The 20,933-nt window shown below is 39.9% G+C and overlaps 1 protein-coding gene across 1 annotated transcript in view; it reads right to left on the reverse strand.

Moving 5' to 3' along the window:
• Window positions 1–20,933, reverse strand: part of LOC115174667 (potassium voltage-gated channel subfamily H member 5-like) — a 130,992-nt gene that overhangs the window by 69,861 nt on the left and 40,198 nt on the right. Inside the window, exons 2-6 of the mRNA XM_029733425.1 lie at window positions 17,200–17,323; window positions 12,565–12,671; window positions 10,238–10,366; window positions 6,548–6,669; window positions 3,616–4,008 (exon numbers count right to left, since the gene is read on the reverse strand). Coding sequence (XP_029589285.1) covers window positions 3,616–4,008; window positions 6,548–6,669; window positions 10,238–10,366; window positions 12,565–12,671; window positions 17,200–17,323 — 875 coding nt within the window. The remainder of the gene's footprint in view (window positions 1–3,615; window positions 4,009–6,547; window positions 6,670–10,237; window positions 10,367–12,564; window positions 12,672–17,199; window positions 17,324–20,933) is intronic.

The raw sequence follows: 20,933 nt of genomic DNA on the forward strand, positions 1-20,933 counted from the left end.
TTTCTAAAGGATGCTGCGGTAATTATCACCCCCTGTTTAACTCACATTGTGAATCTGTCTATTGAACTAGGGTGTTATCCCAGTGAACTAAAACTTGCAAGGGTCATTCCTTTATATAAAAAGGGAATAAGTTAGATCATGGAAACTATCGTCCTGTCTCAACCCTGTGTGCTTTATCGAAGGTCATGGAAAAGATTATGTTCAAGCAGATTGACAGTTATATTTCCTTACATAACCTATTCTATGAGCTCCAATCTGGCTTCAGGAAATCCCATTCCACTGACACCCGTCTACTATATCTGACTGATCACATAAGGAAGGAAGTAGATGGAGGGGGATTTTTAGGTATGGTTATGTTAGATCTCCAAAAGGCGTTCGATACAGTGGATCATGACATTCTGTTAATCAAACTAAGAGCCATGGGCTTTAACAACTTAGCAGTAAAATGGTTCAGCTCTTACCTGCAAGGAAGAAAACAGATGGTGGATGTGGATGGGACCCTGTCTAAACCCAAAAGCTTGAACTGTGGGGTACCCCAAGGGAATGTGCTGGGTCCACTTTTATTTCTATTGTATATAAATGATCTGAAATCTGCCTGTACATGTGACCTTTTAGTATATGCGGATGATTCTGCACCGTTGGTTTCCCACAAAGACAAAAATGTGGTTGAGAAAGCCCTCAGTGCTGAACTTCTGAATGTCAGTAAATGGCTATATGACAATAAGCTGTCACTTCACCTTGGAAAAACAGAGTCCATCTTGTTCGGGTCCAAAGTGAAACTGAGGAAATCCCCAGATTTTAAGGTGGTAGTAGATGACATAGTAGTCGCAGCAAAATAATATGTTGAGTATCTTGGATGTGTGCTAGATAACCATCTGACAGGGGAGAGCATGGCACAAAATGTTATTGCCAAAGTGAACCATAAAATTAGGTTCCTGGCTAGAACCTCCAAATATATTGATAAGAATGCAATGGGGACATTGGTAGGGGCTCTAGTTCAGTGCCACTTTGATTATGCATGCTCTTCCTGGTACAATAGTGCCCCCCAGATATAAAAAAATAAATTGCAGACATCTCAGAACAAATTAGTCAGGATTATTCTTAAACTTCCAGCACTTACGCATCTTGACTATTCCCACCTTGAAAGGCTTAGATGGCTTAAAGTGGAGGAGAGAGTCGCTCAGATAAAATTGTGTCTTGTACATCAGATTGTCCACAGTAAGGTCCCCAGATACTTGTGTAACTACTTTAACTTAGTAAGGGTTAACCATAACTATTCAACTAGAAGGAGTCAAACTGACATTGTTCCTTTTAGATTTAAAAGTGGTATGGGGAAAGAAACATTTTTATACTCAGCTGCCATTCTTTGGAATAATCTTCCAAAGAATTTGAAACTTATAACCTCTATAGGTAGTTTAAAGTTCTCACTGAAAAATTTGCTAAATAGTAGCATGTCTCAAAAGTGAGTGGTAAGATTAAAGTAGGTGGCAGAGAGAGAAATGCCCGGGATAGCATATGGTCTGCCTTTTTGGTGTTGTTTATTATATTGTGTGTGTGTGTGTGTGTGTGTGTGTGTGTGTGTGTGTGTGTGTGTGTGTGTGTGTGTACATATATATGTACACTACTGTTCAAAGGTTTGGGGTCACTTAGAAATGTCCTTGTTTTTGAAAGAAAAGCACATTTTCTCTCCATTAAAATAACATCAAATTGATCAGAAATACAGTGTAGACATTGGTAATGTTGTAAATGACTATTGTAGCTGGACACATTAGATTTTTTATGGAATATCTACATAGGCCTACAGAGGCCCATTATCAGCAACCATCACTCCTGTGTTCCAATGGCACGTTGTGTTAGCTAATCCAAGTTTATCATTTTAAAAGGCTAACTGATCATTAGAAAACCCTTTTTCAATTATGTTAGCATGGCTGAAAACTGTTGTACTGATTTAAAGAAGCAATAAAACTGGCCTTATTTAGACTAGTTGAGTATCTGGCGCATCAGCATTTGTGGGTTCGATTACAGGCTCAAAATGACCAGAAACAAATAACTTTCTTCTGAAACTCGTTAGCCTTCATTTCTCAGAAAAGAATAGACTATTTCTTGCAAGAAATTGCCAAGAAACTGAAGATCTTATACAATGCTGTGTACTACTCACTTCACAGAACAGTGCAAACTGGCTCTAACCAGAATAGAAAGAAGAGGAGCCATACAGGCATCTGCCCAGTACAGTTGAAACCAGGATTCATCCGTGAAGAGCACACTTCTCCAGCGTGTTTGTAGCCATAGAAGGTGAGCATTTGCTCACTAAAGTCGGTTACGATGCCGAACTGCAGTCAGATCAAGACCCTGGTGAGGATGACAAGCACGCAGATGAGCTTCCCTGAGATGGTTTCAGACAGTTTGCACAACCAAAGGATTTCTGTGCAAACCCACAGTTTCATCAGCTGTCCGGGTGGATGATCTCAGACGATCCCACAGGTGATGAAGACGGATGTGGAGGGCCTGGGCTGGTATGGTTACACGTGGTCTGCGGTTCTGAGGCTGCCAAATTCTCTAAAACGATGTTGGAGGCAGCTTATAGTAGAAAAATTACCATTCAGTTCTCTGGCAACTGTTCTGGTGGACATTCCTGCAGTCAGCATGTCAATTGCAAGCTCCCTCAAAACTTGAGACATATGTGGCATTGTGTTGTATGACAAAACTGCACATTTTAGAGTGGCCTTTTATTACCCCAGCACATGGTGCACCTGTGTAATGATCATGCTGTTTAATCAGCTTCTTGACATGCCACACCTGTTAGGTGGATGGATTATCTTGGCAAAGGAGAAATGCTCACTAACAGGGATGTAAACAAATTCGTGCACAAAATTTGAGGGAAATAAGCTTTGTGCGTATGGAACATTTCTGCGATCTGTTATTTCAGCTCATGAAACATGTGACACACACTTTACATGTTGTCTTTATATTTTTGTTCAGTGTAAATAGTATATCCCACACATGTATTGTATTGTATTGTAATATATATTTTCCCATATAAGCATGAAGGAAATGTATGTGGGCAGCTTTGGAAGAAAAGAGAGACTGCATTTATTGTTAGGCTAATAACCTCTTCTATCCATCTTCTCCCATCTATACAGGAATTAAAAGGGCAATACTGACAGAGACAAGAGCTTGCCGTCCATGTTGATTCCTACATGCCAAAGCAAGACTCTGTCTATTGGACTGTAAGTGCATCAAAATTGATTGAACAATATCCCAAGCCCTAGATGTCACCGAAAAGCACCCCATTATTGAAATCTTGGCTCAGAGTAATTTTGATGTTTAATTGCATTCCACCCATGCTGAGGATTCACCTACTAGTAAGCCTCAGAAGGGAAATGATGCATGTTGCCTGGGAAACAATCAAGCTAAGACTAAAAGTAAATATATCACTGCGCTTCTCTGACATACTTAGACTTAACTGAGCCTCCCCTTTTACTCTCTGACTTGACTGGGGGACCACAGTTCAGATCAATCTTTCTGAGGACAAAAAGGTTCAAAAGGTATACTGATTGAGTATGCCCTTGGTCAAAAACTATGGAGAACAACATTTCAAGTATGTTCAGGGCCTACCTCATTTACGTTTTCAAAGGCATTGATGATGTCATAGGGCAGGCAGGACAACAGGTCAATGACGAACCAGGTCTTCAGGTAGTTCATTCGAATCAGCTTTGGGTCCGAAATGACCTCTCCACCAGGCCCAACGAAGGTGGTATGGAAGTTGAGCACAATGTCCACAAGGAAGATGACATCTACCACGCTGTCCAGCACGAGCCAGGCCAAATTGTTCTGCTTGGTCTTGAAAGAGACATTGTAGGGCACCATGATGGCTGTGTAGAAGGTGAGGATGAGGATGACCCAGTCCCAGGTGGTCTTAAAGGTGCAGTAATGGAGGATGATGTGGGGCGGCGTCTTGGGTGCCTCCTGCTTGTACTGGGGGAGAATGTCCGAGCCCAGCTGGAGAGCCTGAGGTCCACATAGAAAAGAGGAAGGCTGTTAAAGTAACCCTTTATATTACAATACTGTTTCAGATGCTATTTACCTGATATCTACTTGCAGTGCCTATAATAAGTATTCACCTCCGTTGTGTTACAAAGTGGAATTGAAATTGATTTAATTTGGATTTTTGATCTGCATAGACAAATACTCCATAATGTGAAAGTGAAAAGTACATTCTATAAATGTTTACAAATTTAAAATTAAATCTAAATAACTTAAATGTATTGGTTGTAAAATGATTTACCCCCTTTGTTATGGCAAGCCTAAATTAGTTCATGAGAAAAAATTGGCTTAGAAATCACATAAGTTGCAGGGGTCAACATGATTTTTGAAAGATTTCCCCATACATACAACCTCTGTAAGGTTCCTCAGTCGAGTAGTGAATTACAAGCACGGAGTAAACTACAAAGACCAGGGAACTTTTCCAATGCCTCATAATGAAGAACAGCGATTGGTCGATGGGCAAAAGTAACAAATCAGACACTGAATATAAAAATGGGGTAATTATATTATTTTATGCTAATACAATTGCTCTGTGAAAGAGATTCTGTTTAACAGGTAATCATTTTTTTCTCAAAGGTACACCCCTGTTTTCAATAACTTTCAATACCTCACCTGGCGAGGATAACGACACTGAGCCTTTTCCTAAAATATTTTATGAGATTGGAAAACAAATTGGGAGTGACTTTACACCATCCCGCCATACAGAATCTTTCCATATCCTTGATATCCTTTGTCTGCGCTTATGGACTGCCCTCTTACAATGTTCAAGTCCGGAGACTGACATGGCCATTGTAAAATGTTGATTTTGTGGTAATTTAACAATTTATTTGTGGATTTTGATGTGTGTCTTGCTGAACATTAGGATAATGTTTTACAGCTTTGTCATTCTATTTTTTTATCATCTTATTAAATTACTTAGTATATTTTACATGTGATAAGGCCACACAGAGGGTCAGAGATTATTAGACACCTGTGATAATCTGAAGGACCTAAAATGGCCACTAGATGTCTTGTGATAGATTACATAAAATCCTTGAAATATACCAACATTTTGGCATTTTACTGGTAAACTTCGAAAGTTTCCAGTAAAATACCTTTCATTTGCGACCATACCCAGGACCCAGTGGAAGAAAAATAGCCCCATAACATCAAAGATCCACCACCATATTTTACAGTAGGTGTGGATTTCTTTTCTGCTTATGCATCCTTATTTTGATGCAGAACCCACTACTGGTGTGGGTGGCCAAAGAGCTCTATTTCCATGTAATCTGACCATAGCACCGGTTCCAATCCAATTGTCAATGCCATTCCGCTAACTCCAGGCGTTTACATTTGTTGGATGATATGAAAATAGAGCTCTTTGGCCATGCACACCAGTGTGTCCAAAGAAAGATGCATATGCAGAGAAGAACCCCATACTTACTATAAAATATGGTGGTGGATCTTTGGTGTAATGGGGCTATTTTGCTTCCACTGATTCAGGGGCCCTCGTTAGGGCCAACGGCATCATAAACTTTATGCACTACCAGGTCACTTTAGTCAAAAACCTGGTTTCCTCTGCCAGGAGGCTGAAACTTACTTCCTTTGAGAGTATTTTTATACATATCTATTTTACCACTTAGACATAAAATCACTTTATAAATCTTCTTTATAGTGTATTAAAATGGTCTAAATGTTAGTTTTGGTCCCATATCGCTTGCACCCAATGACTACATCGAGCTTGCAACTCTACAAACTCGTTGGGTGCATTTGCAGTTTGTTTTGGGTATATTTGTAGTTTGTTTTGGGTATATTTGTAGTTTGTTTTGGGTATATTTGTAGTTTGTTTTAGGCGTATTTTGGGACATTAGTAACTAAAAGGTGATTTTGAGTAATTTTCTTTCTAAATGAACAGAGAAGATGTATCTGAACACTGAAATTCATCCTGATGCTGCCATGATTAAGAAAATGTAAGAATGGATCATGCATGATGATGAGTAAGAAAGGCACAGATGCTAACCTCTCACCATTACCAATAAGAGGAAAGGTTAGCATTTTGGGGAGTATCATAGTTGTGCCTCTAACTTTCTCACTCATCATTATTCATGATTGTTCTCAGAAACATGAGTATTCAGAAACATCTTCTAATCTCACTTACAAAAAAGTGACTTCAAAATGACAACTGACATCATTCACTACTATTGGGCAAGACATAACACAAACAAACCCAAAACAAACGCATCTAACATATTTGTAGAGTCACAACCTTGATATAGCTATTGTGTGAAATTATATGATAATTTGGCCAAATACTTATGACTTCTTCTGACAGGGGTACTAGGTACATCAAGTGATTTTATGTCTAAATGGTCAAACAGATACGCATGAAAATACCCTCAAATGAAAGGTAACATTGTGAACTGTCGAAAATGCTGTAGTACAGAGTCAACATTTTTAGATGTATCTTGACTGTCCAAATACATATGGTCAGGACTGTATTTTTCTTTTCCAGTGAGATGCTCACCTCAGCCAGTCTGGAGTGCTTGTGGCTGACCTCGTTGACTTGGTTCATGGGCGTCAGCTGCTGCATGTTGCTGCGGCTGTTGCTGGTCAGTGCCCGCGTCAGCCGGGCAAACTTGTTCCATCCTGCCAGAGATGAGCAGAAGACCATTGAGCAAAATCACCACACAAAAAATTATATTCTCTGACCGCCATTGTCTTAATCTTTCACTGCCTCATATTGAGTCTGCTTCTATCATATATTTACTTACATCAGAGAGGCCATTAGTAAACTTAAACTGTAGGTCTCCTCTTATGGACAAAAACTTCCTGGAAGACCACATTTGTGGGCACAATCTGCAGTGACTCTGGTCTCAGAATATAGGGTCTCCCAGCTTCTATAAAGGATATATAGCTAATGCCATACCACCATTTGGTGTATTGCATGGACAAAAGCGAGAAAGCCTAATTTTCACCACCTGAGGCAATCTAATTCAGATATGATGTGTGTACCAAAGAGGTGTACTACAAAGTGAGTTAGAGGATATAGTTGTCTGATTTGGTCAACAATGAGTTCAACTCGGGATAAACGTTGACACGAAAGAAACTCACCAAGGTACATTTCTATGGCAACCAATCCTTAAGAACTAACACTAACCTGCTCTGGGGCAGGCTGACTCAGGGCTAACTCCACTTATCCTGAATGAAGTGTTTGAGCCGCGAGTTGAGGACCAAAGAAATCAGATTCCCTCCCTCGCAATGATTGCATCATCATCCAATTTATTTGATTTGATAAAAGTTATTTTATCAATAGGAGTGGGAAAAAAGGTGCACCAATGCACACCAAAGATGGCATTAACAATAAGTAATAAAAGATACCGGCACCTCTAATAGCCTATTTCACACCATAGCCTGCAGAATTTGCAAGATCATTTTTCTTTTAATGTTGATTTGGCAAATATGGAAATTTGGCACTCACTCACCAATGGATTGGTGTTTCAGCACTGTCTAAATGGCGAGTTCAGCTTGCTGGGCTTATCCACGTGTGACATGCGAGCAGTTACAAGCCTGGCTAGAGTTAACGGCAGGTGGAGGATCAATATCCTCCTTCGTAACATGGATGAAGCCTGAGCTGGAATGTGAAGCTAACTGAAGTTGGCTAACATTATAAAATCCTGAGTAGATCTAGCTGGCATCGTAGTGTACCACTCTGCTCTCCGTCTATAACCTTACATATCCCTGTCAACAAGCTACAAACATAACCAACGCTCTTTTCTTCTGGAGCTTTTAGAAAGATTTTAATGCCCTGAGGGACCTAATAAGAGTACAACATCTCCTTTTGCCTTCAAACTGAATGGCAGCATTATGGTGTGAGACATGAGAACCCAGCTGAGCGTCTTGTTTGATGCAATCCCTATCATACATTATTTAACAGCCAAAAGTTTTCTTTTTAACCACTCTCCCACAGCTTTGGGAGGCTGATGACTTTGGCCTTCAGAGTTTTGGAAAAGAGAGAAGCGCAGAATGCATAGTTACAAGTCCAGATTTCTCTCAAATGATCGTTGACTGCTTCTACGCACGCCAATGGTAGGTTTCGCAGATAAAATCTGGTTTGCTTGGATAAATAAAAAAGATGATGTTAAAGTTCCATTGAAGTCATTTTGGTGAATGTAAACCGATAACAACAAGAACATATGACATCACTAAGCCAAGTCCCTTGTGGACTTTTTTTCTCTGCCCATCACCCCAACAATGCAGAGAAAAGCAAGCAGAGAAATACTGAAGCACAGACACATTAAATCATTCAAGGGTTAAGGGGGTGAACTCAACCATGTTCAATGATTGGTGGGGCGGATTAAAATAGTTTGCTGGCCTGTCTCAGCCCTTTCAGTTCAGCACGCAAATAAAGTGTGAGCCATATGGGAGGGCAAAAAAAGTAACTTATTCAGGCCAACCTCTCTAATGCTAACTGTTTGTTCTGTATACTATGTGTATCACACAGCAGTGTGCTTGCAAGGAATTAAAGCCCCACTACTTGGTTAGCTATAAAGCTGAGGGATGGCAGTGTTTCCCATTTATGCATTTATAATGTAGATGTATGCCCCAGGAAGTCCCCGTCCGCCGGCTGTTTAGAAACAATGCAGTAAATGTTGGGTTATGATGGGGTTAGACAGCTCATGAGACATTCTTCAAGATACAATGGTTATATCATTTATTTAAATTATAAAAAAACTGCTGTCAAATATCACAGTGGGCCTTTAAACAAATGAAAATTCCAGTTACTTAACATTCAGTCATCCTGACAGTTGGTGTACCCTATTTCTCAACATAATTAACAGAATGAGGTCCAGTTGGCTGTTAAATGAATGAGCATTCCTTTTGTGATGGACATAAGCAGTTGCATCTGTCACTCCATCAAATATGAAGTGAGTTGTCCTTGCCATCTGCTTGCCATTACATACTTAGTCACACTGCTGCACATGATCCCCAGGGATGTGTCGGTGTGGACCCAGGGGGAGACGCACACATCCATCTATTCAGACAAACAACATCTGGGCCAATAAGTACAGTGTGTGGCCATATCACATGTAGCTACAGTATGCCCTGTAAACCAAATATGCTTATGTGAGTGTTTCCAGAACATTTCCTTAGATTTTCAGCAAAGGTGTAAGGACAATGCCAAAAAGTATCAATATAAACATAAATTCTGTCCAGTTTTACGCATCATCAAACAATGTTCGTTTTAGGGTGCTCAGAACATTCCCTTGATGGTGCAAGAATGTTCACAAAAAGCTATTTTGTTGTTCTTAAAAAGTTCCCAAAACATTCAAATAGACTATCGCATATCCTTTGGCCGTGATGAAGCCAAATATGTTTTCCTTTTGCTTGGGCCAAGAGGGTAAAGGGTTTCTCTCAAATGAAACACCTTATATATTTTGATCACAGCTCTCTGTTGATAGACAAACTACACAGTTTAATGTTGCCGCTAGCAAGAGAGACCAACAAGAGAGAGGAAGGTGGGTGAAGGAAGAGATCTCACACTGCACATAAATCACGTATACCAGAGGAGAGCCCTGTCACTCAGTCTTCCGTTCTCTAGAAAGAACCATGGCCAGACGTAAGCTGACAGCTTATCTGCCTTGCAACACTCCTCTGCTGCTGAAGTTTGTGGCCTCAAGTGCATAACATGTGATCTCCTAGAAGCCCTCTGCTATCAACCTTGTAGTGATTAGTTAAAAACATCTCTGGGTTTTAAGATGCCAGGACATCCCTTCTCTTATCAAAATAAGGGCAACGTGCAAAGCCTTACAGCATAACTAATGACACCTCTCACCCACTCCATGACCAATGCAAACTTCAGACCCGGATACAAAGCCCCACTTTACAGAACCGCCAGAACGCAAAAAAATAAAACATCCAAGCAACCATCAGCCTACTGAACAAGGGACAACAGCATGTTCTATTAGTTGACAGGTAACAAACTCTTAAAGGATGTGCGAGCCATATACACATCCCAAATCCTCAAACAGGTCCTGGGCCAATAATAGATTATTTGAATACATAAAGAAAGCCCACACACAGTATGCCCCAGCTGCTTGGATGTCACCCACAACACACTAGACAACTTTATGGCTGCAATAGCCTTCATTAGGTCACATGGGAACATAATATACTTTGTTCAGGCTTTTTATTTAATTGATATTAGGTCTCTCACCCTTGGTGGATTCGTCCTCAATAGGCTGCTTGAAGACAGTTATGTCTTTGAAGGTACACAGGAACAGAACCACCTTGTCGTTCTCATTCCTGATGGGAGCCACCTGCATGTAGAGCCATATGGGTGTCCCTGCAGGAACCAAGGAAGGAGTGTAAAAGGCTACATAATAGGACAATATGTGGTATCATTAGGTAATCTCTGGTACTTCTTTCTATTTAAACACAAATGGTAACTACAGATGTAGGCTCTTAATTTGAGCCAGTTTACTACAGCAGGAATATAAACCTGCAGCAACAGAAAATTGTTATGCGGATTATAATTAATGGACATTTTTGTCGTGGTTCATACATTTCTCATAAGGGGAAATCAATTCTGAAATTTCTAATTGGAAATTACAAACTTCAGAAGCTTTTTAAAACCTAAAATACACTACAAGTTTAAAATTTCCTGCATTGCACAAAAGTTATCCTGCAACAGGGTGATCAAATTAAGATCCTACATCTGTACCTGGTACTAAATGGAGCCTATTGGGGCTTATTTCAATAGATCCCAATGAATACCAAAGAAACAAAGAAGTGTTTTGTTCATAAACTCAGCAAAAAAAGAAAGGTCCCTTTTTCAGGACCCTGTCTTTCAAAGATAATTCGTAAAAATCAAAATAACTTCACAGTTCTTCATTGTAAAGGATTTAAACACTGTTTCCCATGCTTGTTCAATGAAGCATAAATAATTAATGAACATGCACCTGTGGAACGGTCGTTAAGACACTAACAGCTTACAGATGGTAGGCAATTAAGGTCACAGTTATGAAAACTTAGGACACTAAAGAGACCTTTCTACTGACTCTGAAAAGCACCGAAAGAAAGATGCCCAGGGTCCCTGCTCATCTGCGTGAACGTGCCTTAGGCATGCTGCAAGGAGGCATGATGACTGCAGATGTGACCAGGCCAATAAATTGCAATGTCCATACTGGGAGACGCCTAAGACAGCGCTACAGGGAGACAGGACGGACAGCTGATCATCCTCGCAGTGGCAGACCATGTGTAACAACACCTGCACAGGATCGGTACATCCAAACATCACACCTGCGGGACAGGTACAGGATGGCAACAACTGCCCGAGGCTGAGAGAGGCTGGACTGAGGGCTTGTAGGCCTGTTGTAAGGCAGGTCCTCACCAGACATCACCAGCAACAAAGTTGCCTTTGGGCACAAACCCACCGTCGCTGGACCAGACAGGACTGGCAAAAAGTGCTCTTCACTGACGAGTTGCGGTTTTGTCTCAACAGGGGTGATGGTCAGATTTGCATTTATCGTCAAAGGAATGAGCGTTACACCGAGGCCTGTACTCTGGAGCGGGATCGATTTGGAGGTGGAGGGTCCGTCATGGTCTGGGGCGGTGTGTCACAGCATCATCGGACTGAGCTTGTTGTCATTGCAGGCAATATCAACACTGTTTGTTACATGGAAGACATCCTCCTCCCTCATGTGGTACCCTTCCTGCAGGCTCATCCTGACATGACCCTCCAGCATAACAATGACACCAGCTATACTGCTTGTTCTGTGCAAGACAGGAATATCAGTGTTCTTCCATCGCCAGCGAAGAGCCCGGATCTCAATCCCATTGAGCACATCTGGGACCTGTTGGATCGGAAGGTGAGGGCTAGGGCCATTCCCCTCAGAAATGTCTGGGAACTTGCAGGTGCCTTGGTAGAAGAGTTGGGTAACATCTCACAGCAAGAACTGGCAAATATGGTGCAGTCCATGAGGAGGAGATGCACTGCAGTAATTAATGCAGCTGGTGGCCACACCAGATACTGACTGTTACTTTGTTCAGGGACACATTATTCCATTTCTGTTTGTCACTGTCTGTGGAACTTGTTCAGTTTATGTCTCAGTTGTTTAATCTTGTTATGTTCATACAAATATTTACATGTTAAGTTTGCTGAAAATAAACGCAGTTGACAGTGAGAGGACGTTTCTTTTTTTGCTGAGTTTATATTGTGCAATTACAATTTGACCAAGTTAATATCTGATTATTTCTATGTCATAGAATAGACTGCTACCAATTTTGTATCCCTTTACTTCTACATATACACCATTGATACTTAGGAATAGTGCAGGTGGAATTGTTACATAAAGCACCTTTAAGTGTATAATCATAAAATGTCAGTGAGAATAGAATACTGTAGAATAATGTGTTTTTTCCCTGGAGGGAACTTCAGTAATAAAACGTTTCTAAAAACAGAAGCCACTTTAACCCCATCCTTACAGGGGTAAACCCCTAAGCTAAATTGACAATGATAACTAGTGACATCTTTATACTCACTGTTCTTCTTATAGAGCAGAACTTCAAAGCAATGTGATTCATAGTTATCAAAGGTCTGCCTGACTTCATCTATTGTGTTCTTGTCTGTCAGGTCCCCATACATGAAACTGCGGGAGCCAAAGAAGGAGAGGGTCAAAAAGGCATGGTAGGTAGGGTTAGTTTGAAAGACAGATGGGGAAAACAAAGAGAGAGGGTTAGTCGTGCAAACCTGTGTGGCATGAACATTCACACAACAGACACCATTTTATCACTCACTGAACTGTAATTTTGCTCATGGGATCGTGATGACATTGACTGTCAAATCCTATAGATACAGTGTTTGTGTTGAACAAAAGAGAGGCCTGAGTAAACAAGAGGGAGCTGACAACACGATAACCTCCCAACCCTAGGTGAACTGTTGATGAACATGGAACATTGATGCAACATCAGAGTGATTACCCTTTTAAAAGCTGTGTTTTGAGTGTTTGAGCAGCATTTTCTAAATGTTGGTAGTTCTATCACTCCATATCATGATTAAATATTTCATATTTTGATTTCAACATTAAATTCAAATTCTAAACATTCCTAACCTGCTCTGCGGATGACCATTTTCTGCTCCCTGACTGCGTTGGGTGTGTCCAGTTATACACATCATTACACAATGTTAGTTTTAGGGTGCACAGAACATTCTTCAAAAGTTCCCAAAACATTCAGACAGACTATCGCATATTCTTTGACCGTGGTGAAGTCAAATATGCTCTCCTTTTGTTTGGGCCAAGAGGGTGAAGGTTTGCCCTAACAAGAGGCTGTCTACCTGGCCCAGAAAAAAAATATTCAAGTGTGTTTAAATTGAGGAGTTGAAGATGTCTAATGTTGGAGATGGTCTTAACCTCAAACCACAAGGCAACACCTCGATTAGGCTGATATAAATCCTTATTATTTTGTTTGATTATTTAGAATGTTAGTGTATTTTTTTCTAATGGCCTACACTTTCTCGTTCTGAACTTAGTGCCTTCAGAAAGTATTCACACCTCTTGACTTTTTCCACATTTTGTTGTTACAAATTGGGATTAAAACTGATTTAATTGTCTCTTTTTTTCAATGATATACCTAAAATACTCTGTTAAAGTGGCAGACAAATGCTAAAAAAAATGTTTTTAATGAAGAATAAAACACTAATATATATCTTGATTGAGTCAATACATGTTAGAATCCCCTTTGGCTTTTTGGGTAACTCTCTAAGAGTTTTGCACATCTTATATAATATTTGCCCATTATTCTTTTTTAAACTCGTCAAGCTCTGTCAAGTTGGTTTTTGATCATTGCTAGACAGACATGTTCAAGTCTTACCACTGAGTTTCAGCAGGCCACTCAAGAACATTCAATGTCGTCTTGGTAAGCAACTCCAGTGTATATTTGGCCTTCGGTTTTAAGTTATTTTCCTGCTGAAAGGTGTCTAAACCAGGTTTTCCTCTAGGATTTTGCCTGTGCTTAGTTCTATTCCATTAATTTTTATCCCCCCCAAAAAATGATCTAGTCCTTGCCGATGACATGCATACCCATAACCTGATGCAGCCACCGCCATGCTTGAAAATATGGAGAGTGGTACTCGGTGATGTGTTGTGCTGGATTTACCCCAAACATAATGCTTTGTATCCAGGACAAAAAGTGAATTTCTTTGCCACATTTTTTGCAGTATTACTTTAGTGCCTTATTGCAAACAGGATGCATGTTTTGAAATATATGTATTCTGTACAGACTTCCATCTTTTCACTCTGTCAATTAGGTAAGTATTGTGGAGTAACTAAAATGTTGTTGATCCATCCTCAGTTTTATTCTGTCAGCCATTAAACACTGTAACTGTTTAAAAGTCACCCGTTAGCCTCATGGTGAAATCCCTGAGCAGTTCCTTCCTCTCCGGCAACTGTGTTAGGAAGGACAGCTGTATCTTTGTAGTGACTGGTTGTATTGATACACCATCCAAAGCGTAATCAATAACTTCACCATGCTCAAAGGGATATTAAGTGTCTGCTTTGTTTTTTACCCATCTACCGATAGGTGCCCTTCTTTGCGAGGCATTGGAAAACCTCCCTGGTCTTTGTGGTTGAATCTGTACTTGAAATTCACTACTCGACTGAGGGATCTTACAGATAATTGTATATGTGTGGGATACAGAGATGGGTAATCATTAAAAAAATCATGTTAACCACTATTACTGCACACAGAGTGAGTCCATGCAACTAATTATGCGACTTGTTAAGCACATTTTTACTGAGCATATTTAGGCTTGCCATAACAAAAGTGTTGAATACTTATTGACTAAAGACATTTCAGCTTTTAATTTTGTATTAATTTCAAAAAATGTGGGGTATTGTGTGTAGATCAGTGGCACACAATCACAATTTAATCTACTTTAAATTCAGCCTGTAAAACAACAAAATGTGGAAAAAGTCAAGGGGTATGAATACTTTCTGAAGGCACTGTACAACACGGGTGGGATATAAGGATGGGTAGGGTTTCGTGACAATGACCACAAGAGCCGCTCACCAATTTGACAGCTCCAACGTGTTATACCTCCGACATCGCCTAAAGAAAAAAAACAATCATATGCTATGCGATTGTCAGTTACCGCCGGTTAACACTGATCTGATCTAGGCCTAAGTCTACAAATTAAAGCCACTTCCGTCAATCCCTCCCATCCTCTCCAACCTTTATCTCCTATCATTCTGGTTACACTGATCACTATCAGGTGAAAAAGAAAGTATTTTTATGGAAGATATCCCCATAGCAACAGCTGTATCTTTGTCTGCCTAGTTCTTAGGAAGGACAGTGTGCAGTAAGTGGGGGTTATTTTCAGAAGCCTCAGTACTGTCAGTGTCTGAAAGTTCAGTGTGCCCAGCTTCAGTAAAGAAACGTAAGCACTCTTGCTATGTGTCAAATCATCTATTTGGTTCTGTGAGCTTGCATAGACATCAAGGCATGGCAAAAATGAGGTGGGAGTGGTATTGTAAATTTCATGAGGACAATTTAATGCTCCATCTCCTGCATGACAGCAAATCCCACTCCTTTGGGCATTACAAGTGTGCAGGACACCCTAATTAAAATACTTTAAATCGAGAATGTATCACGTCAAAGATATCTCACCATTTCCTCTCCAACAGTTTATAACCCATTAACGTTACTATTTATACAGTATGAATTACGCCTCCACTCCCACCTCAGCACAAGCAAGCTGATGTTAGACTGTTAAATTGCCAATATACAAGGACAAGCCAGCTGTTTCGGCCAAGTAACTGAGCCTGTTTCGGCCAAGTAACTGAGTGATTCGTTAATATTAAATCCTGTATACAGGGCCCCCAGGACTGGAGCAGATAAATCTTAGATTATACTATACAAATATACTGAACATTCCACCAAGTACAGACCGAGTTGCAATTATCATTATTGTTTCATGAGTTCTTTGAGAGGGAAAAACAAAGTGTTAAAACAGCAGCAACTTATAACTGCACAATTTGCACATGCATTATCAAGTATTATTCACATAGGAAGTTGTTCAGCACTGTCAGTACATTTTTTGCAAACATACACTGAGCGTACAAAACATTACAAACACCTGCTTTTTCCATGACAGACTGACCAGGCGATTTCAGGTGAAAGCTATGATCCCTTATTGATGTCACTGGTTAAATCCACTTCAATCAGTGTAGCTGAAGGGGAGGAAACAGGTTAAAGGATTTTTAAGCCTTGAGACAATTGAGACATGGATTGTGAGTGTGCCATTCAGAGAGTGAATAGGCAAGATAAAAAATGTAAGGGTCTTTGAACGGGGTATGGTAGTAGGTGCCAGGGGCACTGGTTTGAGTGTGTCAAGAACTGCAACGCTGCTGTGTTTTTCACAGTCATCAGTTTCCCGTGTGTATCAAGAATGGTCCACCACCCAAAGGACATCCAGCCGTCTTGACAACTGTGCGTAGCAACATAGGCCAGCATCCCTGTGGAACGCTTTCGACAACTTGTAGAGTCCATGGCCCCAACAAATTGAGGCTGTTCTGAGGGAAAAATGGGGGAGGGGGGTGAAACTCAATATTAGGAAGGTGGTCCTAATGTTTTGTACACTCAGTGTATTTGCTTACAGATTTGTAAACATAAAAAATGTTATGAAAAGAAAAGCATGTGTGAAAGGGGTCAGGAATATAAGTACTACATAGATGCTTCACAAATCATCTATAACTGTATATCATGCTGTATATTCATAATGTGACATAACCATTCATTTATTTGTTCACATTTATTAATCTTTTATTGAACATGAAATAAGGTTACAGATAATTTATGATTTATGCAGTGCTACCAAAGCCTATATGAATGCTTTATGAATCCAATCAATCAAAGTATAAAACCTGACAGCAGAGGGGTTCTAATTAAATCCATTTTTTTATTCAACTGTTTAAAAAAAAAAATGTGAACACAGAGCAATTGGATATTCTACATATACCTTGTGTGTACTAAAACTGGACTGTGAATGACCTGCTTTAGTCCTTTTCCCACTGTCAACTCACATTACATGCATGTGCAAACCGTCCGTGGAGGTGTTAAGCTTCTGTGAACAGTGGAAATAAATGGGTGACAGGACAGGGACAGAGGCCCAGTTCTTACCTGCATGTACTGCTCCTTTGCATGACTTCTGCCCTGTGGTACCCCGACAGCTTACAAAACCCGTCATTACTGTATACTACTGGCCATTCCACTATCTGGGCATTCCCCAACAGGAAACTTGTTTCTGAAACACAGCCATGGAAAAAAGCAGAAAATCTAAAGAATTATAGAAAGTGAGTTCAGTCCCAAATCCCAAAATGTACACAATTGAAGATAAACAACAAGTAAACCCACATTGCGGTTTAAGAGGTGATAACCACTTTAAAACTGACAGACCTCTCAAAATGCTCCAACTGTGGTCATTGTTATTGGATATTGACATGAAACCACACCTGCCCTCAAAATAAAGTGTTAACATTTGGAGCCTGTGCTGTGGAAAAATCCCATTGTTCCTTCACCACTTTTATCGCTAAATATGGAAATGGTAAATGGGTTGTTTGGGTATTTTGGGGTTGTTTCGAGTAGTTTTGAGTTATTAGTAGGACGCCATAAATAACCTTGTTTTGTTTACACCCTGAACACTGTCTAATTAATCACAAGGCTAAACATAATTTGTTTTCTATGGTGCAGGAGAAATTTGATAATGCCTGTGCAGATTTGTCTCATATACAGGTTTGATCATTTGATCTCATCTCGTTATCCTGCAAGGCAACTTTTGAAATAGTTTATGTTGAATTAGACTACAGTGAGCAATAGTTTCCCATTATTGGTTCTGGTCCTTTAAATGGTATACAACTGTGTGAGAGAAGAGAGGTTCCTTGCCCTAGATTGCAAACTGCCATCTGCCCGAAAAACCACCCTACTTAGATCACAGAAATAATACCAATAGGCCTATTAGTGTCTACAATGCATATGGGGAGCTGTAACATACTGTACAGTATTTGCTACATAGGGCATTGTACTATGGTGCCATACTATTCATGTTCTCTGTTTATTCTGACATCCCGTTGCTCTTACAATTACCTCTGAGTTGCTACAAAGAGATGTGTAACTACCTCTGTCGTCTCCCTAATCCACCCAGACTTACTGTCTTATGAACTCTAAAAGCGCCAACATATTTATATATTTGAAAGCTCCAAATTGGTAATGATTGCAGAGACACTGTCTGTCAAGCAGTAGCACTTTTCATTTTATGAATCTCTTGTAACACAAGCAAATGGTTTAAATTTCCCACCTCCAATGTTTTTTTTATAATAAATATTTATAATAAAATAATCAATAATATATTTTTTCAATGTTCACACATTTGTAGTTACATTTTATGTTTAAAAATATATGTTTTTAAAAGTTATTTTGATCAATTTCATCCACAGCAACTTGTCATAAACGTTTTCTGTTATTCATTGAAAGTGTTGTGTTTCTGTGCCACTCAGAGGCTGAGAAATTGGCGATTTATCTAATCTGACCTGAGAGGAAGAGGCAAAGTCCACGAAAATAAGCCCACAGAGTGAATCATTTTTGTACGGAAGTCAATGAGAATGTCGAATTTGGTCAACAAAGAATAGAATTGCTAATTTGCTACGTGAGGCTTGATCTAATAGAAGTTTCGGAATAGTTAGGTTCTTACTAGCCTCGTCGTGAACCATGCTTCCTGTCACGTCCTGGCCAGTATAAGAGTTAATTGTTATTGTAGTTTGGTCAGGACGTGGCAGAGGGTATTTGTTTTATGTAGTTCAGGGTGGTGTGTTTGTTAAAAGGGTGTTTGATTTAGTATTTCTGGGTTTTTGGTTTATGGTCTATGTTTGTGTTTCTATGGTTGATTAATTGGGGTTGGGACTCTCAATTGAAGGCAGGTGTTTTCTCTTTGCCTTTGATTGAGAGTCCCATATATTGGGGTGTGTTTGTGTTTGTCATTTGTGGGAGATTGTTCTGTGCTTAGCCTTGTGCCTAGCCATACTGTTTTGTTGTTCGTGGTTTCGTTTTGGAATGTTCGTTTTGATTTAATAAATGTTCAAAATGAACAACCGCATGCCTGCTGCGTTTTGGTCCTCCTTCACCGACGACAATCGTGACAGAATCTCCCACCAATGACAAACACAAACACACCCCAATATATGGGACTCTCTTTTATAAAAACAGCCTATTATTATTATTGACCTAAAAGGTTAGCTGTGTTAGCCCAGTCGCTAGTGATTCATAGAGCACCCATGTACTGTCTGTCCATGGGAACAACTGCAAATCATTTTGCAATCAACATTGCTAAAATTAATCAAATACATTTAAATCAACTTCATAAAATGTTAACTGTAACGCTCATCTCCTGCAGGCTAATTGTCACCCTTATTTTCATACTGTACCTAAATAACAAGGGTTGGATTTTAACTAAACAATGTTATATGTCATCACTTAAAAGGAAGGTACAAAATCTCTTAGCCTCATATACATTGTCTACTGGTATAATTTTTAATTGAGAACATACACAAAATATTAAAAACATTAAGAACACCTGCTATTTCTATGACATAGATTGACCAGGTGAATCCATGTGAAAGCTATGATCCCTTATTGATGTCACTTGTTAAATCCACTTCAATCAGTGTAGATGAAGGGGAGGAGACGGCTTAAAGAAGGATTTTTAAGCCTCGAGACAATTGAGACATGGATTATGTATGCATGCCATTCAGAGGGTGAAAAAGATTTAAGTGCCTTTGAACGGTGTATGGTAGTGGGTGCCAGGCGCACTGCTTTGAGTGTGTCAAGAACTGCAACGCTGCTGGGTTTTTCACGCTCAACAGTTTCCTGTGTGTATCAAGAATGGTCCACCACCCAAAGGACATCCAGCCAACTTGACACAACTGTGGGAAGCATTGGAGTCAACATGGACCAGCATCCCTGTGAAACGCTTTCGGCACCTAGTAGAGTCCATGCCCTGACAAATTGAGTCTGTTCTGAGGGCAAAAGTGTGTGGGGGGGTTGTGGGTCAACTCAATATTAGGAAGGTGCTCCTAATGTTTGGTATCCTCAGTATATAGCTCAACATGTAAACAATGTGTGAGTTTAGCTATTCTCGGCTTGATGACGGATGCCCACAATGCCAGTAATGCCATCCTTCAGCAGGCCTATGGCTGCATTGGTTGATGCATGCCATATGATAAGCTGCAAAATGGATTGACATAGCTGATATACTGAGAGAGAGTGACAAGCAAATAAAACAGATTTGAGATCTTAAAACTAGACAAAAATGAACTGTTTATTTGAGAAACAGACACAGAGACAGAACTCCTTCCCCTCTTTATTGCAGGATTGTGTTATGTGATTAATCAACATTGACACAAGTTCATTTTGAATAATACTTTAACAATTTAAACAAGTTTAAACACTTGAATCCACATTTTATCACTTTAAAATATACAAATAAGCTAACTTGTATGTCAGTGGAGGCTGCTGACGGGAGGACGGCTCATAATAATGGCTGGAATGGAGTCAATGGAATAGTATAATACACATCAAAGATGTGGTTTTCATGTGGTTGATACCACTCCATTGACTCCATTCCATCCATTATTATGAGCCATCCTCTCCTCAGCAGCCTCCACTGTGGTATGCAAAGATTGGTCTAAACAACAATAGATAATTTAGTACTAGTATCATGTAGGCTATTATTACGAAAGCATCATTTCAGGTGAACAAATCTTCATACCAGCGGTGACCAACCTTGCTCCACTGATCCCTGATCTACTGTATTCTATTCCTGCCCAGCAATAGCAGACTTGATTATAAACTCATCTGATGTT

The sequence above is a fragment of the Salmo trutta genome, chromosome 35 (genome assembly GCF_901001165.1).
Source record: "Salmo trutta chromosome 35, fSalTru1.1, whole genome shotgun sequence".
NCBI classification, from domain to species: Eukaryota; Metazoa; Chordata; class Actinopteri; order Salmoniformes; family Salmonidae; genus Salmo; species Salmo trutta.